Below are 23,993 nucleotides of genomic sequence, written 5' to 3' on the forward strand. Positions count from 1 at the left end.
GTGAGTTTATGAGGCCCACTGAACAGCTTTTCTGTTGATGTTTTCACACTGTCCTCAGCTAACTGGTCATTTAACAGTATTTACTAATCTGAGGTCTGTTGATGGCTGATGGTCTTACAAGTGTTTTGCGAAGTTACCTCATGGGAGATAGTATGTTGGAGTTTTAAGGCCAAAACTAATAAAACTGTGTTAGAGTCTGGGATTATTTTATTTTTCGTGTTTTTGCCTACATGTTTATGTTTGTGTACTACATGTGCGATGCCTGCAAGGGACAGAGGACCGTGTGTATCCCCTGGGACTGGAGTACAGCTGTCTGTAAGCTGTTGTGGGTGCTGGAAATCAAACCCGTGTCCTCTGGAAGAGCACTTAATCACTGAGCCATCTCTCCAGCCCCCAAGAACATGGGATTTTTTTTTTTAATTGCTAAGAGTTCTCACTATAGAAAAAGGAATTTATATTTAAAAACCAGTGGTTCTAGGGCACAACTGAGTCCTTACTGGCAAACAGCTGAAAATTCAAAAACCACCAAGCCAAAAAACCTGCTTCAACTCAGTAACTCAGTATTTTTCTCGTGAGACAGAGCAGCGGTAGTGTTCTTTGGCACTTACTTTCCTGGTGGGTGTGGACAGTACGCCACCTCCCTTTGCAGAGTTAGCTCTTTCGTTGCCTCAGATCCTCTTTTTGGGCCATTTCTGATTTCCTCAGCTCAGCCTGGCCCTTGTTTGCTCTAGAGCTCTCAACACCTTTTCCCTTACACACCATAATTTGGGGGCATTTAAAACTGAATTTCATACTGAAAACCCTTGAATTTGTATTTGTGTCTGACATCTGGCTTTTTTTTTTTTTTTTGAGACTGTTTCTCTGTATAACAGCTCTAGCTGTCCTGAAACTTGCTTTGTTGACCAGACTGGCATCGAACTGAGAGGTCTCCTGAGACCTGGGATTAAGGGCATTGCTGCCACCATCCAGCCCAACTTTTTATTTTATCTAGAGTCCATCACTCGGTCTTTTATAAAACTGAACACCCACTCTGCTCCCCACACCAAGTCCCTGCTCTTCATAACCCGTTGTTCAATCTACTCCTTTTTCCTCCTCCTCTGTTAAGTCGGGTCTCCAGTGCTTTCTTTTCCATCATTTGTAAGCAATTGCCGCATCTCACTGCACTATGGCCATCCGAGGGCTTTTTAAGTATGTAAACTATAAGACCCCAAGAATTTAGGAAATGGGTTCGAGGCCAGCCTGATCTATGTAAAGTTCCAGGACAGCCAGGGCTACTTAAGACTCTGTCTTTATTTTTAAAACCAAGTAGAAAATGGCATTTTGCTAAAATAGATTTTATATATGAAAGCAGCACACTTAACTGTAAGCTCTGTAAGTAAAAGGAGAGCCACATTCTGAGTGGTATTAACAATTGTTTAGATTATATTCACCTGAAATTTTCAGACAGTGTCTCTAATTGTAGCACTGAGATCCTTCTGCTTTTGCCTCCCAAGTGCCCCATGGCTTACATGTGCCACCACACTCTCTCCCGTGGAGTCGTCTTTTATTGCTTTTTACTCTAGGATGGCTCAGTCGGTAATGGTTCACTCTTGGGGCACAAAATGGTTTTTCTTTTTTTATTCAAGTTGCAAATTATAAGTTGTGTGACACGTTGCCGGTAACTAATAATGGGTCAAGGCAGAATCTTTGGGTACTTCTTAGGGTGTCTGAAGCCCATGCCTTCATCCCTAGGAAACCTAGATTCCTGTTCTGCAATGACTTTTTCCTGCTTGTTTGCACTGCTCTCAGGAATGTAACATCTCTCTCGTGTGAATTATCTTATTCACGTTTTGAGTTTTCTACCTCAAATATGACCTGATTTTTTTTATTTTTTAATATTCTCCAGCCTCAAGAAAGGTATTTTCATCTCATTTCCACATAAATGAAATGTAGAAAATCAAAGGGTTAATTTTATTCTAGAATTTCTTGAGACTTTGTATCATGATTATCTCATCTCAATTAACCTCAAGATTTGTTTGAATACAGCAGCTGCCCAGCCAGGAACTGAGATCTTCAATCTGCCAGCAGTTACAACATCAGGTAAGAGTTCTAAATCCTTGAAGACTGAGCACTACAAAGAAACAGTAGGGAGGACACCGAGTACTGCATCTCACTGTGAGCTTTCTCAGCATTGTGCCAGGTGTCTGAATGCTGAACTTCACCAAGCTGGAGAGCCCAGATTTTCTCTGTTTCCCTTTGCTATGATCTGCCTCAGAAACAAGCAGCAGTACACACTGCCTTGTCTCCTCAGGTGCAGTTAGCTCAAGAAGCCATTCTTTTGCCGATCCTGCCAGTAATCTTGGTCTAGAAGACATCATCAGAAAGGCTCTCATGGGAAGTTTCGATGATAAAGTAGAAGACCATGGTGTGGTCATGCCCCAGCCTGTGGGAGTTGTGTCTGGTAGTGCCAGCACCTCAGTTGTGACCAGCAGTGAGACACGGAGAGATGAAGGGGACCCATCACCTCATTCAGGTAAGGTGTTTGGTTCAATGCTCTGTTGGATCACTGAGAACTCCTGTGCTGGAAGAGGGTGTTGTTGAATCCACTGGAAGTGGAGTTACCACCATTTGGGTGCCAGGAATTTAATCTGGGGTCCTGGGCAAGAGTCACAAGTGCTCTTAATAACCACTGCATCATCTCTCCAGCCCCAGTGTTAGTGTTTTGCTATGTCATTTACTGTCCTAATAAATATGGCCAAATCTCAGTGTAGCTGTAAGTCATCGCAGAAGAAACCACAGAAAGGGAGCAAAACCCCACAATGGCAAAGGCATGGGCCACCAGTGCTACCCACCTGGGCTTGATCCCTAGAACCAGCAGGACAGAAGGAAACACTGATACCTGCATCCCTACTCCACACACCTCAGACAAAAAGATGTTTGAACCTACAAAGCCATTGGATGGATGGGAATTACTCAACAAGTCTTTTGCAAACACAAGATACATATTGGTCTGAGATGGTTTACAACCTATAAATCAAGCCAACAGGAAGAGTATTTATATCAAGTTACCTCATATGGTTGTTCCCTCTTTTCAGGTAAAATTCTGTGGCAAAGGAAAGGGGAAAAGCAATGAATGTTCAGTGTTTGCGTCTCCCTCCCCTATAACTTAGACATAGTACCTTTGGACAATATCAACTCATTATTCTAGAAAAGTGAAGTATTAATTCTGCTCTTCCAATTTTTATTGGTTGTATATTTGTGTTTTTCTTGGCAACTATAGGCGGTTAAAATGATACTGGTTGGGGCTGGAGAGATGGCTCAGTAGTTAAGAGCATTGCCTGCTCTTCCAAAGGTCCTGAGTTCAATTCCCAGCAACCACATGGTGGCTCACAACCATCTGTAATGAGGTCTGGTGCCCTCTTCTGGCCTGCAGACATACACACAGACAGAACATTGTATACATAATAAATAAATAAATATTTTAAAAAAATGATACTGGTTGTGTACAATTGGGGTAGGGTAAAACTGCTGGGGCTGAGAGAAAATGTGCTAAATGGCTTCTTAATTTAATATTTAGTCATAGAGCCCAGTCATTGGAGGAACTAGAAAGAGCCGGTGAGACTTGAAGAGTATCTGCTATGGCCTATCCTTTACTTCCAGTGGCCTAAGTCCTCTACTTGCTTCTTTAAATTGAGGTGGAGGCAGGGGCAAGGGGAAGCAGATGTTTATTACCATTACCTACACTGAGGCCAGCAGGGTATCCTTCGTTACCACATTCTTAAGTTTATAGGATGATGTGCCTTACAGACCGCTCCGACTTTAGTTGAGCACAGGATCCTTCGTGCTGCCACTATGGTTTTTCAATTGGCATTATAACCAGCATTTCGGTAGGCACTGTTGCTGTCACTGAGAAGTTAAATTATTTATCAGTAGTTAATATAGTAACTTGAATTTCACTTTCAGGAGTATGCAAACCAAAACTGATCAACAAATCAAATAGCCGGAAGTCTAAATCTCCTATTCCTGGGCAAAGCTACTTAGGAACTGAGCGGCCTTCTTCAGTCTCCTCTGTACATTCAGAAGGTGATTACCACAGGCAGACACCAGGATGGGCCTGGGAAGACAGGCCCTCTTCAACAGGTGGGGAGTGTTGACTGATAAAAACGAGATTCATTTTGTGTCAGTACTTTGTTAATGTTACCTGCTTGTGAATTCGATGTTATGGCTTCCTTCTCTTCCTTCCCTTCCTTTCATGTGTGTGCGTTTGAGACAGGGTTTCTCTGTGTAGCTCTGGCTCTCAAGCTCACACAGATTCGCCTGCCTCTGGCTCCTGAATACTACCACTGCCCAGCAGAACTGTAGTTTTCTCTATCATTACTTGGATCTACTTTTCATAAGACCATTTATATTTATGTGATCCATACATTGCCATCTCTGTACTATGCTAGTTGGTAACCAGGAATTGCAAATAAGTCTGGATTCAGCTCTTCCGTGAACTTTATCCAGATGAAATGTCACCCAAAATGTCTCTCATGTTTAGCTTTTTACGAAGAAATCAGAATCCAAACTAGGAAACACAATGTTGTAACAAAAGCCTGTAGGTTTACATCTCCACAAATGTCTCACATGCATATGTGTGAGAGCTTTTAAAAACATAACTATAGCAGGTCAGTGAGATGATGAAATGTCTTTACTGTAAAGTAACTGCAGGCCTAATGGCCTGAGTTTAATCCACCTACATAAAAGTGGCAGAGGAGAATCATTTCCCTAAAAGTGTCCTTTGACCTCCACCTACATTATGGCACAAGCATGCCCAACACATATCATACACAATACAAACAAGAATTAAATATGTTTTAAAAAATAACCATGTTTTTGAAAGGAAGATTAAAAAATAAAATGGGCATATCTGCTGTCGATTTTAGAGACTGAATTATGTTTTTTTTCCCTTATGCATTCCCCACCCCCAAATCTGAAATGAGACCTTCTCCTGCATGCCTAACAATTCCATAGTTATTGTATCTATACACTTCAAGGTCTCTGTCTTTTAAACCTCTGTTGCCATGTGTAAAAGGCTTATGCATTAGAAATCTCCCAGGGAAGCAATGCACACATTAGTGGGTAGGTCAGCGTACAACAGTGTTAGGTCATTGCATCGTCACACAAATGTGTACTTTGTTCTCCTTTCCTGCCTGGGCCCCTCCCACTGGTTGTCTTCGTCCCCTGCTCACACCCTTCTCGCTTTCCTTCACCCAGCGGTTTTCCTACCTCCTTTGTTCCATTATTTTAGGGAAATAATTTTTTTATTAGATATTAGAGGACTTGATAAAATGCATGCTTTATGGCTTACAATGATAGGAGGAACTATGGGGAAAGAACAATTAAGCAATCTAGAAATGGAAAAGAAAATGGTGTTCTTGTTAATGTGTCCAGTTTTAAATCTCGTACACATTTAAGTCAGCCTAGTGAGACTGCAGAAAGGTCACACAGCCTGGCACAGCTCCTGGGCACTCGCCATGTGCTGAGCACTGCATTTCTACTGGGAAGTTACTCGTGTCGTTAGGCTCCTCCAGTTAGAGCTCTCTATCTGGATTCCCCGTGGAGATCCATGATGAGATAGCACAGACTTCTTATCCCTACCCATGTGGTTACTTGTGTTATTTATTCTTTTGAGAATTAAACCAATCAAGGCATCACAAGACCATTTACTGTAATACTCCTGCTCTGTTCCATCCTGTGAATATCGCATTGGACGCTAATGACACTAAAAATCTCATTTTCCTTTTGTCAGGTTCTACTCAGTTCCCCTACAACCCTCTGACCCTGCGGATGCTCAGCAGCACACCCCCAACACCAATTGCGTGTGCCCCGTCTGCCATCAACCAAGCAGCTCCTCATCAACAGAACCGCATCTGGGAGCGGGAACCTGCCCCGCTGCTCTCAGCGCAATATGAGACACTGTCTGACAGTGACGACTGACCTGTGCATAGGAAGAAACTCTGGCTCTGATTTTAATTGCAGATTAAAAAAATTCTGCCCTCCTATGATTTGTGCCCAAGACTTCTCAGGAGAGCCAGGGCCACAGATGAAGAAGAAATGATGGAAATTCATTTGGAAAATCAAATGGGAAAAAAACAAAACCACCCTGCCTCTACTACAGGCAATTCAATGGATTATAACAGGGGAGGGTTAAGTGTAGAGTTTTTTTTAAAGTGGACAATTCCTGTTTGTAAAGGAAACCATGATGTCTTTAAATCACTCTTCTGTAAATAGAACCTTTTTGCAGTGTATCCCCCTTGCTGTAGTATCTGGTGTACTTAAATTTAAATCAGCACATCAACATTGGGGGTAATTTTTTAAATTTTTTTGTCTATCTTTTTAACCCCAGCCTTCTAAACAACCTCACACAGCACAGTTATACAGTACTGGCTGTCATGGGCATTGTATTTCGTTTCCTCTAAATTCAACTTTCCCAAGTAAATCTTGTGGAAATGTTTAGGTTTTTACCACATACCCTGTCATAAAGGCTGAATGAGGTCACAGGGCAGGAGCGCAGAGCGTCATTGTGAGTTTCCAGTGCAGGCTTTGCTGTCATTAGTAGCACTGAAAACAAACTTACTGCATGGGTATGTTAGAGTTCAGTTTAAAGTTTAAAGGCTTATTTGAGGCATACCTCAATGTTTATGCACACTGGTAATTTAACCATGCCCCTAAGTATTCTGCATTTGATGCAGCCCAACAAAGCTTTTGTTCTGAAATAAATTTGACTATCCTGTCCATAGCTACAGTACATCATTTGTGACTTCAGAGTCTTCGTGTCTCAGGTTTCAAACAAGAAACTTTACTTTTCTTTGATACATATCTGGCTGAGTTAAAAAGATAACAATCTGTACAGAACCTTGGTCTTCCAGGCTTGTTTTATGCTGCATCCTGAACTAACCAATGAACACAAGTCCTTTCCTATCTGCATCAGCGCCTACTCTGCTTCTACAGAACACGAGTAAAGTGTTTTCAAGGTGCAAGTAATTTAAAGACTGAATTTTTAAATTATGGTACTGGAGGATCATGTTTTTATTAAAAATTACTTGGTGTGTTTTTAGATTTGTTTTCACACAGCTTTATCATGGTGTACATGCTTCTTCCACTGCATACAGACACTTAGTGGTTTGGGGATAATGCCACTGAGAACTAGACAGGAGAAAGTCTCGAAAACCACTGCCTGAACCCCGCTTAGCATCTGGACCACTGGTTTCTAATCCCCACCCCCCTTTGTTTTTATAGATGGAGACACAGGCTCAAATTTGCCCATATAACTTAGCAAGTAATAAAGACAGACATTTGAGATCTTAAACTTTAGCCATGCATGGTAGCGTACACCTTTAATCTCAGCACTTGGGAAGCAGAAGCAGGCAAATCACTAAAAGTATAAGGCTAGCCTGGATTACAAGGTGAGTTCTGGGTCAGCCAAAGCTACAATGAGACAGAATTCTTATCACCTGTAAAGTTTGCAAGTGTCCAAAGTGTACCTTTACAATAGTCATGAACATAAGACTAAAGTTTGATTAAAGCTCCCCCCCCCCCCACACACCCAAAGTTCCAGTAATAGCCTAGAACTTAGTAAGTCATAAATGATGATGAGGACTGACCCGTTCCAGGTTGGGTTCAGTTTAGGATACATCAGCCTAGAAGACTGTCCCATGCTCACCACAATACTACATGACATCCAGTATAATTTCCTAGTTCAAAACAACTAGAACAGAATCCTCAGAGTTTACCTAGAGAGGGAGAGGTACGCCTTACTGTGAGACTAAGGGAGGAAGCAGGCACAAGTCAAAGTGTAGCATAGCATTTTTTGTGGGCCAACACTATATAACACATGCACATACAACTAAATCAAGGTCTTCCAGTAGAGGTAATATTCTGCCAATTTTCCAGTCTATTTAGTGAGAAATTTTATACTACACTTTAAATTTTCATATGCTGTGATTCTGTCTTACATACCCTTATGCCCTGACAACTCCAGTAACATGGTGTAGTTCAAATGAAATTAAATGTAAATTGTTTAAAGTTGTAATCAGTAAAAGGAGATCAGTCCCTCTGTCTCACTGCCTTTTTTATAACAGTGCAAATGAGTGCTCCGGGAACATGCACCTTGGACCGTCTATCTGAGAACTACAGTCTCCCAGCCACACCACAGGACCAGGAGGTGGATCACCACAGAGGATTAAAAATCCTAAGACTTTACTTTTGGTAACTCTGGAATTATGAAATAGTAAAACATTCTCAAAGCAAAAAGTGACTGAAATCTCTTGTTATTCTTCACTGATGGGATCACATTAGCTGGGGAGTAAGTGGTAAGTAAATGAGCACAGATGGAAATGTCAGAACTCCCCTGCACAACATAGAATTCTGGTTTACTTCTGAGGACCTGGGCCTTAGGGTTTTCCTTTTAGTAACTCAGTTATAACTCAGTTATTTTTCTATGATTCAAAGATTATTAGAATACATACAATATTGTATGGCCTCTAGTTTATTATGAAGATTCTCCCAGTACAAACATAGGAACCAAAAGCCCATTGCCCCGTCCTGCTCACGTCACCAACCTCCACCGGGATGCCAACACCACCTGTTCCTTCAGGGCACCCAGAAAACCTATTTTTTCTCTCTCAGGCAATGGACATCTGCCAGGCTGTAGAGGTAAAGGCATCCAATTGTGTATCGTGTATGTGTGTACTCTGAGGCAGTGACTAAGTTTTTTAATGCCTGATAGTAGATTCAAGTCATCAGACCAAGAATCTAATTGGTTTCCCACTTAACAGGCGTGAATACAGAGATTGCAAAATAACCAGTGCTGCTAAATAGGATCCAGGTCAGTGGTTCCACACTGCCAACGGCATGCATCAGTGCTGTCAGTATTGTTACCGGGTTCAGCTCGGCATACCGTGGGACTGGCTGTAAAGGAAGCCCACTGCCCAGACAGGTGACAAAGTGCCTAATTTCCACTTCAGAAGTGAATGCTGCTTACTGGAGGCCAACTAGAATTATTATCTCCCCCATACTGACTAAATTTTGCAACGCTTCATTAAAAGACTATAAAATAACTCACCAAAATCTTCCTGTGCCATCAGACAAGTAAGTTGTTTGCCAGAAATGGATAGAGAAGAGAAAGCAGGAACCAAAATCTTAGGGAAAGTATAATGACCACACCGTGGAGAATGTGGCCACCTAAGAGTCTACAGTTTTCACGGACCAGATGGACGGCCTCTCTCACGCTGCACTGGGAAGTGGCACTTCACACCAAGCTCTCGTAAGTTACTGTCAGTACAGGGTAGAAGCTGCTGCAACTTTACACACACAAGTAGGGCCAGGCACAGTCCCAGCACTTGGGGGACTGAGGCAGGAGGACTCCAAGTTGGAGGCCCATCTCAAAGTAAACTAAATTTAGAAATAAAAGTGGCAGTGTATACTTGTCCTTCAGCGAGGTTGAGTTGAAGAAAGCTGAATTCCAACAATGATTCACACCACCGCTTGAGATTCAGACACAGAAGAACATCACTCCTTTGGGCTACCAGAGATCACCCTCTCTACAACAAAATGAACTTACATAGCTTAACAAAATTAGGTCAAAAGTCTACTTTTTCTTGACAGCTCAGCCAATTCTTCCCTGATGTGCTGTACAGAAACCTCATCTCTTTTCAGCTCTGCTTGCTTCAGTGCTTCCTGGAAGATCTCTTTTGCTTGTGTGTATCGTTCTAAAATAACCCAAAGAAAGGGGAGAAGAAAATATGTGTTTTCAGAGTGACTAAAGAGAACCCACTCTTGGTGAGGATGTGTGTTTGGTTTACTGGGGGCTGTCTCATCATGTGTACTGACAACTGGTTTTGAGAATTACAGCTAGAGTAGGTGTCAGCTCTAGGTGCTTAGTGCTGTGGAATCACTAGTGCCCTTTATGATGGTGGCCTTTCCCTCGGGCAAAGATTTCACAATTGTGTATGCAACAGAGGCAATAACCCCAAGTTTATGGAAACCTGAGTAATATGGACTAACAGGAAACAATGCTGTATCATATTGAGGCTTCAGAGCACTGAGGAATTGTACCTGTGAAAACAATGTAAGTCTGTAAAGTACTACAGAGACAGAACCTGAGCCTGCAAAGTATTCTCTACCTTCACGGTGTCGTGCAGAGTTGTGGAAATTGTGTGAAGTAAGCAAAATAGTACATTAAAACAAATGCATTTTCTGCCCTTATTTAGCCAACCTTTTAACCCAGGGCAGCGGCTCTCAACCTTCCTAATTCCTTATGTGGTGACCCCCAACAACAAAATTACTTCTACTTTCTAACTGTAATTTTGCTGCTGATTTGTGATGTAAATCTGTGTTTTCTGGTAGTCTCAGGTGATCCTGTAAAGGGATGTTTCCAACAGAGTGACAACAGTTTGAGAACCATTGATTTAGGGTTTTCTTCATTGCCATTTGCCCTCCCCAAAATTGTTTCACTTCAAAGTCCAGCAATGCCTTTCTGAGAAGGCAGTCTGTTTCCGCTCTACCTACCTCTGTGTATCAAGATGGCAGCCAGATTGCTGAGCACCATGTGCAGCTCAGGGTGATTGATCTCTCTTGCCAGATCTGACGCCTTCTGCATATAAATGTAGGCATCCTCAAAGTGGCCCTGTGCATCCAGAGTAGTAGCCAAGTCACTCATCAGCACAATGGTCTAGGAGAAGAAAAAGCATCCTTTTCTTTACAAATACACCAACACAGAACATTAACCTGAAGGTTGGAACACTGTACCCACAGACACAGTCTTCACCTTTATCCTTTATAAGGATTCCTCAGAATTAGAGGGGGCAAACTGCAGGCACCTGTTGACCCACACTCTGCTCTGGAAGGTTGTGGACTTAGAGCAGGGGTGGGAGGCAGCACTGGGGAGTGTATCTGTGCCTCCCTGCATCTCAGCAGCGTTCCTGCCACAACCGCCACCCCTGGAGAAACACATCACCTGGACTTTGAAACCGAGAAAAAGGTAGCTGGTGCTCCAAATTTCATTCAGGCTATCTGAATTAAGTCCTAAATATTCCATGTTCAGTCTCATTTGTTCTATATGGTGGGCTGCAGACATTCAGACAAGGCATCTACTCTTTAGCTGAAGAATGTATTTTGCCAGAAGAAGAGATGATCTAAATTCTGCATTTAGTATTCTAACAAGGCTTTGTTTTGCCTGCTTTGAAAAACCATATAAAGTTCTGTAATAGTGGTCTTAAAAGTTAATTTTTAAGGACTATAGCCATGGATCAGTGGTAGAACCCTTGCCTTGAATTTATGAGACCCTAGGTTTAATCCCTAGTCCTGCCAAAAATAAAAAAAAATTAAAGTTCCTATTTCCTCACCTTCCATAGTAACACAGGAGGCAAAGATACTCATATATTAACTAACATTTACTTACAAGGTTCTGACTGATATGGAAGAAAGTTCTGTAATGTAGTGGTTATGGTACTGCTTCTTGTTTGGTTTTGGTTTTTAAAGACAGGGTTTCTCTGTGGTTTTGAAGCCTATCCTGGAACTAGCTCTGTAGACCAGGCTGGCCTCGAACTCACAGAGATCCACCTGCTTCTGCCTCCCAAGTGCTAGGATTAAAGGTGTGTGCCACCACAGTCTGGCTATGGTACTGCTTCTAATTGGTGTGCGGAGATTCAGGTCAGGGGTAGAGCACTTGCCCATGTACAAAGCCCCTGGGTCTACTCCACAGCACCAGGAGGGGAAAAAAAAAAAAGGTTCTCACTAGGAGTCTATGGCCCCTGTGAAACATGAGACTGCATATTCTGAAGCTTTGAAAGCACACACTTGGTTAGACCTGTCCTGTATAAAGACTGCTGTGTAAACCACCATGGCTCATATAAAAGGGTCTACAAAGAGCCAGTGACTGACCAACAATATCAAACCCTCCTTGAAACAAGTAGTGGCTGGGAATAGTGAGCCGGTGAGCTGGTGGAAAGAAAGTGAGCGGACTGCATGTAAACCTCACCACTGTTCAGCCTGGCCGCACTGGTAACTGATCCTAGGCTCTGAATCTAGAGCCTCACCGATGCTAGGCAAGCTCTCTACCACTCTTCCCAACCCTTTGTCTCTTTCTCCTTTTAACATGGGATCTCACTAATTTGGCCACAGCCTTGAGCCTGTGACCTTAAGGCCCATCTTCAAAGCTGCACCACCAGGCCTGGCTTACACACACTATTCCTCAGAATGGCCTTCCTCCTTTACCTGTGGGTGTCTTTCTCCTTGTATCTCTTGACAAATCTGCAGGGCTTTTTCATACATTCTTTGTGCCTGTGACAGCTGCCTGGAGAATAGCAGATAGCGTGCACAAGAGTCCAAGCACATGCCAAGGAGAAGGTAGGTATTGGCTTTCTCTTCCACTAAGAGAGGAAGAAAGGCATCGTGAGAACGTAATCATTATTTACAAAGGTGACAAAAGAAGCCAATCTACTTCACTGTGGCCACAAGACTCCACTGAATGCTTCAGTCCTCACTACAGGATCAAAGAGTTCACACATCTATTCAAATATTGAATATTTTAAATTGGTAACTAGTAATCAGAAAAGATTAAGTAGTTGAGCTTGGTGGTGCACACCTTTAATCTCAGCACTTGGAAGGCAAAGGCAGACAGATCTTTGTGAGTTCAAAGCCAGCCTGGTCTACAGAGTGAGTTCCAGGACAGTCAGGGCTGTTACAGGGAGAAATTGTGATTCAAAAGAAAATAAATGATGATTAGGATAGATTTAAAGTAGAATGACAACAATAAATAAAAAGAACAATAAAAATTAGAATATAAGAAAAACTGCTGTAAGAAACCAAGAATACTCGGAATTCTGTAATGGTCACAAGTCAAATTTAGTCTCAAGCCAGATTTAAAGGACATAATCCAATTTTCAAAGAATAGGGGCTGGGCACCGACAGAACTGACTACAAACTTCACACCTGATCCACCTGAAGAGCACAAGGCCGTAGATCTAGAAATCAGGGCCCAGTTACAAGACCTCAAAAAAATGTCGAAAGCCCATGAGTGAGAATGAGTCAAAGTCCACAAAGAACTTGGAGCCATGGGTTTTATGTTTTGTTTTGTTTATTTCCGATGGCCTACGCTGGCCTCAAATTTCCATCAATCTTCCTGCCTCAGCCTTCCAAGGATAAAGACTACAGGCATGACCAACCAGCTATGGCTTAGGTAATTTTAGGTAAGAAAACTGTCTGCTACCCCCTGAAGATGTCTAATTAAATTACCAGCAGAGCTAGCATTCCTTCATCTTTTAAGGTTTTCAGGAAATTTACAAATGGCTACAAAGCTTTAAAAATACTATGTAACTAAGTAACACCATTACCAGTTCCTGAAGAGAGCGCTCAAAGAAAACAATGAAGCTATGATGGATGAGCATAGTCATAGTCAGAATAATGAAATAATTATAGTTTAAAAGGCAGAAATCTAAAATAATTTTGTTTTGCTTAATCATAAAAGGTCAATACCAACTTTGAGGGCAAGGCTAGAGCTCATGAAGCCCTGGGTTCGACCCCAGCACAGTCCAGTCCAGGTTTGGTAGCACACACCTATAACCCCAGCACAGTCCAGTCCAGGTTTGGTAGCACACACCTATAACCCCAGCACAGCACAGTCCAGGTTTGGTAGCACACACCTATAACCCCAGCACAGTCCAGTCCAGGTTTGGTAGCACACACCTATAACCCCAGCACAGCACAGTCCAGGTTTGGTAGCACACACCTATAACCCCAGCACAGTCCAGTCCAGGTTTGGTAGCACACACCTATAACCCCAGCACAGTCCAGTCCAGGTTTGGTAGCACACACCTATAACCCCAGCACAGTCCAGTCCAGGTTTGGTAGCACACACCTATAACCCCAGCACAGCACAGTCCAGGTTTGGTAGCACACACCTATAACCCCAGCACAGTCCAGTCCAGGTTTGGTAGCACACACCTATAACCCCAGCACAGCACAGTCCAGGTTTGGTAGCACACACCTATAACCCCAGCACAGTCCAGTCCAGGTTTGGTAGCACACACCTATAACCCCAGCACAGTCCAGTCCAGGTTTGGTAGCACACACCTATAACCCCAGCACAGTCCAGTCCAGGTTTGGTAGCACACACCTATAACCCCAGCACAGCACAGTCCAGGTTTGGTAGCACACACCTATAACCCCAGCACAGTCCAGTCCAGGTTTGGTAGCACACACCTATAACCCCAGCACAGCACAGTCCAGGTTTGGTAGCACACACCTATAATCCCAGCACAACACAGTCCAGGTTTGGTAGCACACACCTATAACCCCAGCACAGCATAGTCCAGGTTTGGTAGCACACACCTATAACCCCAGCACTTGGAAGTGGAGGGGAGAGAGTCACCCTCAGCTACAGTGAGGTCAGCATGGGAGTCATGAAACACTGTCTCATAAATTGGGGTAGGGAATGGTTTTGAGAGATGACCAAATATTCAAGAGGCATGAAGAGATGGACAGGCATGAAGACTGTGGAGTTCAGATCCCAGAATCCATGTGAAAAACTTGGGGCATGGCTATCTGTGCACCCCTCCCACCTCCCTTCCTCCAGCACTCGGTCTTCTGAATGCCTGGCATGCCCCACCATGCTCAGGTTAACTGTCTTTAAACGTTTCTGTATTTTCTAAATGGTCTTTAGATCCTACAACCATAAAATGCATTCATCAATGTAATGTCAAAAGACTAGACAGAGAACTGGGCACAGGCTCTTCTGGGTCCAATACCAAACAAGCAAATAACAAGCCACAAAAGTAAAAAAACAGAGACAAGCAATTCTAGGGCAAAGATATCACAGTTACATGTAAAGGAGAGAAGTGGTAATATTTTCTAAAAAAATTTTTTTAAATACATTTATATTCAAGATACATTCTGACAATACGTTTGGTTCCTAGTACCCACACTGGGCAGCTCACTCTAGCTCCAAGTGATTCAACAACCTCTTCTAGAATCTGAGGGCACCTATACTCACGTGCACATATCTACCCACCTACTCACGATATACAGATATATAAAATTGTGTATGTATATATAGATGCACATACACAATTATATAACACGCCCAATTAAATAAAGTAAATCAGAGCTGGAGAAAGGGCACAGTGGTTAAGAGCAGCTGCAGAGGACCCACGTTTGGCTCACAACTGCTCCAGTTCTAAGGATGTGGTGCCTTTTGGTCTCTCCAGACACCAGGCACACAATGAATAAACTTAAACTCAGGATAAACCATCATACATATAAAATAAAAACAAATCCTTTTAAAAATAGATAAAATATAAAAGTTTTTAAAATGTGAATGAGGGCCCAGTGAAAGGCACCACAGCTCAGCAGTGGCCACATCTTAAATCCCAGCACTCGAGAGGAGAGGCAGGAGGAGCTCTGTGAGTTCAAAGCCAGCCTGATTTACAAAGTGAGTTCCAGGACAGCCAGGGCTATGTAAGAACCTGTCTCAAAACAACCACCACCAGAGAGAGAAAAGGCACTATAAAAGAACTTCCAAAAAATAATGGCAGGCTTCTCTGTCTGCTGTCAAGATAAAATTTCACACAAGGTATAAAAATGACTTTAAACATTTTTTTTATTACACTTATTTATGAGGGGATCATGTGCTTGCAATGGTAGCACAAGTGTGTGGGTTAACAGAGACTTGTGGGAGTAACTTCTCTCCTCTTCTTCTGAGTTCCAGGGAGTAAACCAAGTTTTTAAGCAATTGCCTTTACCTTCTGAGTTATTTCATTGTCCCTAAAGGACTTTCTTTTTCAAGAAAAAATTTTTAATTATTTTTATTTTATTTATGTATATGGATGGTTTGCCTGCACGGACATGTCTGTGCATCGCCTCCAGAGGACTCAGAGCCCCTGGAGTTTAAGATAGAGACCTGTGGCTGCTGGGAATGGAACCTAGGTCCTCTGGAAAAGTAGGCAGGGCTCTTAACCATGGAGCCAACTGTACAGCCCCATGAAATTATTTATTGAAACATGATTCTCTGAAAAATAGGAACTGCTAAAGTTAGACAAGAAAAAAAAATCAGATAGTTTAATAAAAACTGAGTAAGAAGTTCAGGTCATTTAGAGCCCAGAGGGACATTTGAGGAGCATATTTATTTCTCTAAACTTTAATTATAGCTTCCATATTTTACTTCTAATCACAGAAAAACATGCTACTTGAAGTCAGTATATGAAGAAACCAAGATTTGATATAAAATATAAGCAAAGAGAATTCTCAAATGCACAGGGTACAAGAACAGCTTATGCATATACTATCTTATATATATATTCATATACTACTTTATATATATATTCATATACTACCTTAGCATAGATAAGTGGGTTAAACAAGTGCTACAGTAACAATCTACATCTATAAAGTAAATAAGCATACAAGTTCCATTAGTAAAAGATTATCTCTACGAAAACTCCAGCACAGCAGTCCCCCCTAGCTCCCACCCAACCCTGCCATTGTCTGAATATAACTGGTTCCCATAAGCTCTAAGAAGTGGCACTGTTAGGAGGTATGGCTTAGTTGGAATAGGTATGATTTTGCTGGAAGTGTGTCACTGTGAGAGTGGGCTTTGAGGTCTTATATGCTCAAGCCACACCCAGTGTCTCAGTTCACTTCCTGTTGCCTGTGTATCAAGATATATAACTCTCAGCTCCTTTTCCAGTACCATATCTGCCTGCACACTGCCATGTCCCACCACAATGATAATGAACCTAACTTCTGAACGGTGAGCCACCCAATTAACCAATTAAATGTTTTCCTTGTTAGGAGTTGCTGTGGTCATGGTGTCTCCACAGCAACAGAAACCCTAAGACGTACCCAGAAACACAGGAAAGTGTACAGAACTACAGCTGACTGGCTACGGGGACATCCTGAATTTTCCCTTAGTCAGCTGAGGTCATCTTCAGCACTTCCTGGAACACAATGGTAGAGGAGAAAAGCAGACTCTAAAAAGACACTTATTTTCAAGAATATGACTGAATATTTCTGCTGGGCATAGCTGAGCTCCCAAGGGCCACAATTAGGAATTAGCTAAAACCCCAATGGAAAGCATGGGAGCCCAGTTTCTGTTGTCTCTGTAAATGGTCTGAGGACCTATGAAGGCCTCACTTGTGCAAAACCAAGAGCCAGATCTGAAATCCTCACATCATACACAGCATACTCCACATATACAAGTATCTACATTGCACAGACACATCACCAACATACTGTCAGTGTTCACTGTCTTTCCTCCACTGGAAAGTCAGCCCCCAGAGGTCATATGTTGAAGAATGTTATTTTCAGGTGTGTGACTTTTGTTTATGCAGCATTTGTTTAACTCTGTGAAGCTGTGATTCTTTGCCTGTCTAAAACATCTGATGATCCAATAAAGAGCTGAATGGCCAATAGCGAGGCAGGAGCAAGGACAGGCAGTGTTGGCAGGCAAAGAGAATAAATAAAAGAAGAAATCGGGCTGGAGAGATGGCTCAGCGGTTAAGAGCATCACCTGCTTTTCCAAAGGTCCTGAGTTCAACTCCCAGCAACCACATGGTGGCTCACAACCATCTGTAATGAGGTCTGGTGCCCTCTTCTGGCCTTCAGGCATACACACAGAAAGAATATTGTATACATAATAAATAAATAAATATTTAAAAAAAATAAAATAAAAGAAGAAATCGAGGAGGAGGAAGAGGAGGAAGAGGAGGAGGAGGAAGAAGGAAGAGGAGCAGGAGAAGGAGGAGGAGAAGGAGGAGGAGGAAGAGGAGGAGGAGGAGGAGGAGGAGGAGGAGAAGAAGAAGAAGAAGAAGAAGAAGAAGAAGAAGAAGAAGAAGAAGAAGAAGAAGAAGAAGAAGAAGAAGAAGAAGAAGAAGAAGAAGAAGCAGCAGCAGCAAAAGAAGAAGCAAAAGAAGAAGGAGAAGAGGACTCAGGGGCCAAGCACCCAGCCAACCATGGAGTAAGACTGAACATAAGACACAAAAGAAGAAAAGGAAAAGGCCCAGAGGCAAAAGGTAGCTGAGATAATTTAAGAAAAGCTGACTAGCAGCAAGCCTAGCTAAGGTCAGGCATTCATAACTAAGAATGAGCCCCATAAATGACTTTTCTTGGAGCTAGGTGGTGGGCCCCCCAAAGAGTAAAAAGAACCACAACAGTCATGACTCTGTAGCAGCTCAGTTCCCTACAGAGTGGCTGGCTCTAATTTCTTTAGTAATTGGTTCGTTGAGTAAACAAATGAAAAGAATTAAAAACAGGGAACTGAAGTGAATATGGAAGAATATGTAATAAAGCTCATCAATTGTAATTACAAAACTTAAAAACAGGGCTGGAGAGATGGCTCAGAGGTTGAGAGCGCTGATTGCTCTTTCAGAGGTCCTGGGTTCGGTTCCCAGCAGCCACATGGTGGCTCACAACCATTCATGATGAGGTCTGGTACCATCTTCTGGTATACAGGCAGAACAACCCATACATAATAAAACAAATGAATGAATAAACAAACAAACATTTAAAAAAAAATAAACCAGCAAACCCATCCAACCAAAGGAAAGGAATGTGACTACTCCAATAGTAAGGAAAAAAAAAAAAAACTTAAAAACATTAACACCACTATAAAAATGCAACAAGGAAAGCCATGACAAGTCAGGCCTGGGCAACATGACCGTGTAGGGTTGGGGGTTCTCCTATCTCACGTCATCCTGAAAAGCAAACCAGACTTCACTGAGAAAGAGAAGCAGGAAGTAAGGCTAGAGGCCAAACTCAGGCTGGCCAGCTGCTAGGAAGGACCACCAAGGAAACCAAATGGCTGCCAGCAGAATCAGTGCCTGTTACATACAAGAACTGGGTAAGAACACATTATTTTCACATAGTCATTACTGGCTTCCAAGATTATCCCTTTAAGAACGGCGACTATCAGATAACCAATAACAGATAAAGTCTGTTTCATAAACAAAATTTACCATATAGATACACTTTAAAAGACAAGTGGTCCCCAGCACTGCAGATCTGCACAGTTCTGAACAAGTGATGCTGTAGACTGACAAAGCCCCAGGCTTCCTCACACCAGACCACGGAGAGCACTGAAATTGATCAGATCTAGAGAGCTCACTTCTGTCCTGCCAAATCTTCCTCTTTAAAATCGAGTTCTCTACTCCTCCCTCCTCCGATTTTAGCGTACAACACTGAAGGGAACTCTCTCGCTGGATGCAGGCTTATGCTTGTTTTTCTGACTGGGAAGGTGGTTTTATCTTGTGGACGCATCCCTTCACCATTCTCCTCTGAAACAGGGTCTCCTTTTATATTGCCTAGGCTTGTCTCAAATGCCTCAACTCATGTGAATGACCCTCCTACTTCGGTCTCCCAAGTTCTAGAACCATTGGATATCTGTGATCCTTCTCATGAGCTAATTGCACTCATTAAAAGCATCCAGCCCGTTCTGGAAAAAGATGCTTTTTTGGCTAAGTCTAACCTATTTCAAATGTTCTACATCAGCAGCTCTCAAGCTGTGGGTTGAAACCCCTTGAGGGGTGTCAAAGGACCCTTTCACAGGGTTCACCTATGACCATCAGAGAATAAAGATTATATTATTAACTGTAAATACATTATGATTCCTAACAGTAGCAAAATTACAGTAGCAAAGAAAATAATTTTTATGATAGGGGAATCACAACATGAGGGTACTAAAGGTCTGCAGCATTAGGAAGGTTGAGAGCCACTGATCTAAATGGTTAGGCTTGACTAAACCAAAGGAAACATTAAGTCAACATTATAGCCCTCGCTAGTAACACTATGGCTTTGCTGTCAAGTATAGACTGCCCTTTTCAAAAAAGAAAAGCATGTGATCCTTTTGTACGGCTTGTCTGGAAACTTACACAAAACTTATGTTCTAATAAAACATCTTGCTGTTATAAAAATAAACTAAACTAGGTAATTAGTTAGAGGGAAGTATTTCACAGAGTTTAACACAGTAAATGATTTTATTAAACAAGACATAAAGCTTAAACTACAAGGCTGACCTGGATGAGACTAAAAGGCTTTAAGAACTCCCCCCCCCCCCCACGCTTTGCTGAGGCTCTCTACCAGGACTTAGCTGAGTTCCACCAAAAACACCCCAAGGTCAATCTCCTCCAAAATGCAGATGATCTTTTAATCGTAGCAAAGGAGAAAAGTCTTGATTCGACCACCCACGTCCTTTGGACCCTGCACCAGCTAGGGTACAGGTGTCTGCCACAAAAGCCCAGCTCTGCACCAGCTAGGGTACAGGTGCCTGCCACAAAAGCCCAGCTCTGCACCAGCTAGGGTACAGGTGCCTGCCACAAAAGCCCAGCTCTGCACCAGCTAGGGTACAGGTGCCTGCCACAAAAGCCCAGCTCTGCACCAGGGAGAGTAAAGGATGGGCAGCACTGGCTGTCAGCAGCTGAACTGAGACCAGAACCAGCAAACCCCAACCTACAACCAAAAGGTAAGGAAGGGAATTCCTGGGTTCAGTGGAATATTGCCACCTCTGGATTCTGCAATTTGCAGAAATAGCCAGCCCTCTCTACGAATCCAAGGGAGCGGAAGGTCTCTTGAATAGCAGACGGATAGGCTTTCAGTGCCTTAAACAGCTCTCAGTAATTAACCAGGGATTGCCCTTCCAGATATAACTAAATCTTTTCAGTTGTATGTAGATGATAATCAGGGGGTGGCAAAAACTGGAGAGACCTGTGGCCTGTCTATCCAAAGATTGGACACAGTCGTCCAGGGTTGGCCCCCATGCCTACAGATTATCACAGCCACTGTCCTACTAGTCAAGAATGAAGACAAACTTACCATGGGCCAAACTCTAGCCATCACTACCTCCCACTGAATTCATCAGAGGCCCTCTATGCCCCCCAAAAGGGAAAATGTCCCGAAGATGGTTGGACCATTGGGTGGAAGCAGTAAGACAACTTTGAGGGAGACAAAGGAGGGTTCACATGTACCACTGAAGGTCAATTTCAGCGTGACCACTGGGGATGTGAGACCTGGGCCCCAGGATGGGGAAATCAATAGTGATGAACACAGATAGTCACACAGAAGAAAACTGTGTTGTTCCCAGGACATGCCATCCCACCACAATTATCCTTAAACACTGGGATTTGTTTCCCCCTTTTAGAAGGGGCCCAGGGCTAACCTGGTGAATCAGAACAGACAAGATAGGCAAAGACCCAGGAACAGAATTCACCATCCAGAAAACTAGCTTTGTCCAGTCCTCCTAGACCCAAAGGACCTCTGATAAAAGATCAGCCTCTTCTCCCACCAGCCATCACCAGACCTAAGGGACCCAGCCTTCACCAGCCCCAGTGTCTAATGTCAAAGAAGGCTAGACCTAAAGGACCCCAGTCATCACCAGACCCAAGGAATCCCAGCCATCTAAGGGACCCCAGCCATCATCACATCTAAGGGACCCCAGCCATCATCACATCTAAGGGACCCCAGCCATCTAAGGGACCCCAGCAATAACCAGACCTATGTAGTCCCAGGCATTAACAACTCCAACCCCATGGTCAATGCCCCCTACTTCCACCTTCAGATACTGTTCTGCTGGAGAAATCACCCCTGCTTGGGATAATCAATGTTACATATGCTTATTTGAATGCTACCCATCCTAACCCCAGAATGGATTGCTGGCTTTGGCTAGACCCCCAAACCTCCCTTTTACATTGGGATTGTCCTCAAGGAAGGTACCCCATCAACTCTTAACTGGTCTGGGAAGTCCTTCTGTATATGTATTGCTTTTATTGGTTAGTGAATAAAGAAGCGACTTTTGGCTAATGGCTTAACAGAATGTAGCCAGGCTGGAAAAGATAGAAAGAGTAGGCAGAGTCAGGGAGAAGCCACGGAGCTGCCAGAGGAGAAAGACGCAAGCCACCAGCCAGAACTTTGCCAGGAGCCTCATCGTAAAATATAAAATATAACCTAATAGAAATGGGTTAATTTAACATATAAGAGCTAGCTAGCAATACGCTTAAGTGGTTGGCCAAGCAGTAATTTAAATAATATAGTTTCTGTTTGATTATTTCAAGTCAGGGTGGTTTGGAAACAAACTAGCGGCCTCACCCAACACCTAATACTTCCCCTTGCATCCTCCAAAGTTCCATTCCCAACCTAACTTTGGGGAACCTCCAGGGAGAGGAAGTATGTTTTAACTCTTTCAACTGCCCTCTAGCAAATACCACCCTACTCCTCAATTTGTACAAACTCCAGCACTAAAGCGTCCCTAACACCAAATGGGCGCCTTAAACCTAACTACCCTCTTGGTAGCCCTCCATCAACTTGGTGTACCTGTACTTTTGGCTTGACACCCTGCCTCTCCCTAGGACATTTCTCCGAGAAGGACAAGCCTGAGCTTTGTGGATTGGTTCATATTGAGACTCAAGTCCTATACTATAAAGGGGAGGCAGGGAGAATGTATATGGGGACTACAGGCTTATTTCGCACTAGGAGAACACCTCCTATACTTGTCCCCCTCCTGATAGAGGCAGGATTGCAGGGTTTACCACCCTCGGGACATCAGTCTTAATCACTGGAGATTCATAACTTGCACGTCCTAAGCAAACAAACCAACAGAAACATTTTCTACTTCCATTCTTCCATGTCTTTTCTAGAAAATCAAGTTGATACACTGACTGAAGTGGTCCTGTAAAACTGCCGTGGCTGGGCCTACTTTTCTTTAGGGAGGGAGGTGTATGCATGGCCCTGGGAGAAACACACTGCTTCTATGCCAACCATTCACGTGTTATTAGAGAGACCCTAATAAAAGAAAATCTCCTTACTAGGAAGGAGGAAAGAAAACAAAGTACCAACTAGTATGAATTACTTTTCAACTGGCCCCCTGATTGACAACCTTGTTCTACTGTCTGTCACCTACGTTATCTATGCCATTGCATGCTCTGCTCCAGATCACCCAGGCACTGTCAAGCTCATGATTCTAAGGGCACAGTACAACCCCCTATTTGAGCCCCTAGATGAAGATTCATTTCATTAGTCATAAGACAAGAGGGAATGAAGGGAACAGACAAAAGAAGCTTGACTTTAGACTCCATTATACCTGAGAACTTTCCAGTGGCTGAATAACCTCCTCCCTTAACCACAGAAACAGTCGCTATGCATCTCTAGTTCTCTAGAAACATTACGGCTGTTCTTAACAACAGATGGAACAAATGAATTTGATTGGTTGGACTGAAAAGTTTGCATTGTATGTTGTAGATGAAGACTGTACTTTCTTTTCCTGGTCACCCAGACCCAAATAATCACACAGAAACTATATTAATTACAATACTATTTGGCCTATTGGCTCAAGCTTATTAACTAGCTCTTGCATCTGAAATTAATCCATAATTCTTATCTATGTTTAGCCACCTTCTCTCAGAGTAGCATTCTCATCTTTCTTCATCTGTGTCTGACTGACAACTGCATCTCTGCCTTTCCTCTTTCCAGAATTCTCTTAGTCTGGTCGCCCTGCCTATACTTCCTGCCTGGCTACTTTATTAAACCAATACCAATAGCAAATCTTTACAGTGCACAAGAGCATTATCCCACAACAGTATGATGGCTGACAATTATGGAACATACAAGGAAAGTCCCTAATCTTTGATTTCTGGCTGGTGGAAATTTTAACTATAACTTGGCAACAAATGTTTGTGATTTTTATGCTTATAAACCTGCTTCTACCCCTGTTCAGGACTGTCAGGGGAAACAGGCTCCCGAGTCCCTGTTCTGCAGGTCTGATCCATCCGTGACCTGTGTGATTTAATAACATCTTTGGAACCAATAAGTGTTGTCTCTCTCCTTCCTCATGGCACATAATGAACCTGGTATAATAAAATCTCCACAATAAAATGCTCATAGAAAAAGCAAATAGCAGGAAGTAACAGTATGTCATTCATATAAAGTTTAAAAACACATTAGTCCTTCTACGTATTGCATATATACATATACATACACATACACATAATAGG

The 23,993-nt window shown here is 42.8% G+C and overlaps 2 protein-coding genes across 36 annotated transcripts in view; one reads left to right on the forward strand and one right to left on the reverse strand.

Moving 5' to 3' along the window:
- Positions 1 to 8,278, forward strand: part of Ncor1 (nuclear receptor corepressor 1) — a 151,501-nt gene extending 143,223 nt beyond the window's left edge. For 32 of the 34 annotated variants that reach the window (XM_075992178.1, XM_075992177.1, XM_075992174.1 and 29 more), the window contains 4 exons: positions 2,026 to 2,079; positions 2,291 to 2,512; positions 3,943 to 4,119; positions 5,771 to 8,278. In XM_075992178.1, coding sequence (XP_075848293.1) covers positions 2,026 to 2,079; positions 2,291 to 2,512; positions 3,943 to 4,119; positions 5,771 to 5,958 — 641 coding nt within the window. In that variant the 3' untranslated portion in view covers positions 5,959 to 8,278. The remainder of the gene's footprint in view (positions 1 to 2,025; positions 2,080 to 2,290; positions 2,513 to 3,942; positions 4,120 to 5,770) is intronic. The other 2 variants (XM_075992182.1, XM_075992188.1) reach the window with 1 other exon arrangement.
- Ttc19 (tetratricopeptide repeat domain 19) overlaps positions 1 to 23,993 on the reverse strand; it is a 52,717-nt gene that overhangs the window by 14,033 nt on the left and 14,691 nt on the right. The window contains exons 8-10 of one of the 2 annotated variants that reach the window (XM_075992219.1): positions 12,238 to 12,392; positions 10,531 to 10,693; positions 7,326 to 9,731 (exon numbers count right to left, since the gene is read on the reverse strand). In XM_075992219.1, the coding sequence (XP_075848334.1) occupies positions 9,598 to 9,731; positions 10,531 to 10,693; positions 12,238 to 12,392 (452 nt within the window). In that variant the 3' untranslated portion in view covers positions 7,326 to 9,597. Of the gene's footprint in view, positions 1 to 7,325; positions 9,732 to 10,530; positions 10,694 to 12,237; positions 12,393 to 23,993 lie in introns of those variants that run through there. The other variant, XM_075992218.1, reaches the window with a different exon arrangement.

This window comes from Microtus pennsylvanicus, chromosome 11, assembly GCF_037038515.1.
Source record: "Microtus pennsylvanicus isolate mMicPen1 chromosome 11, mMicPen1.hap1, whole genome shotgun sequence".
In the NCBI taxonomy this organism is placed as follows: domain Eukaryota; kingdom Metazoa; phylum Chordata; class Mammalia; order Rodentia; family Cricetidae; genus Microtus; species Microtus pennsylvanicus.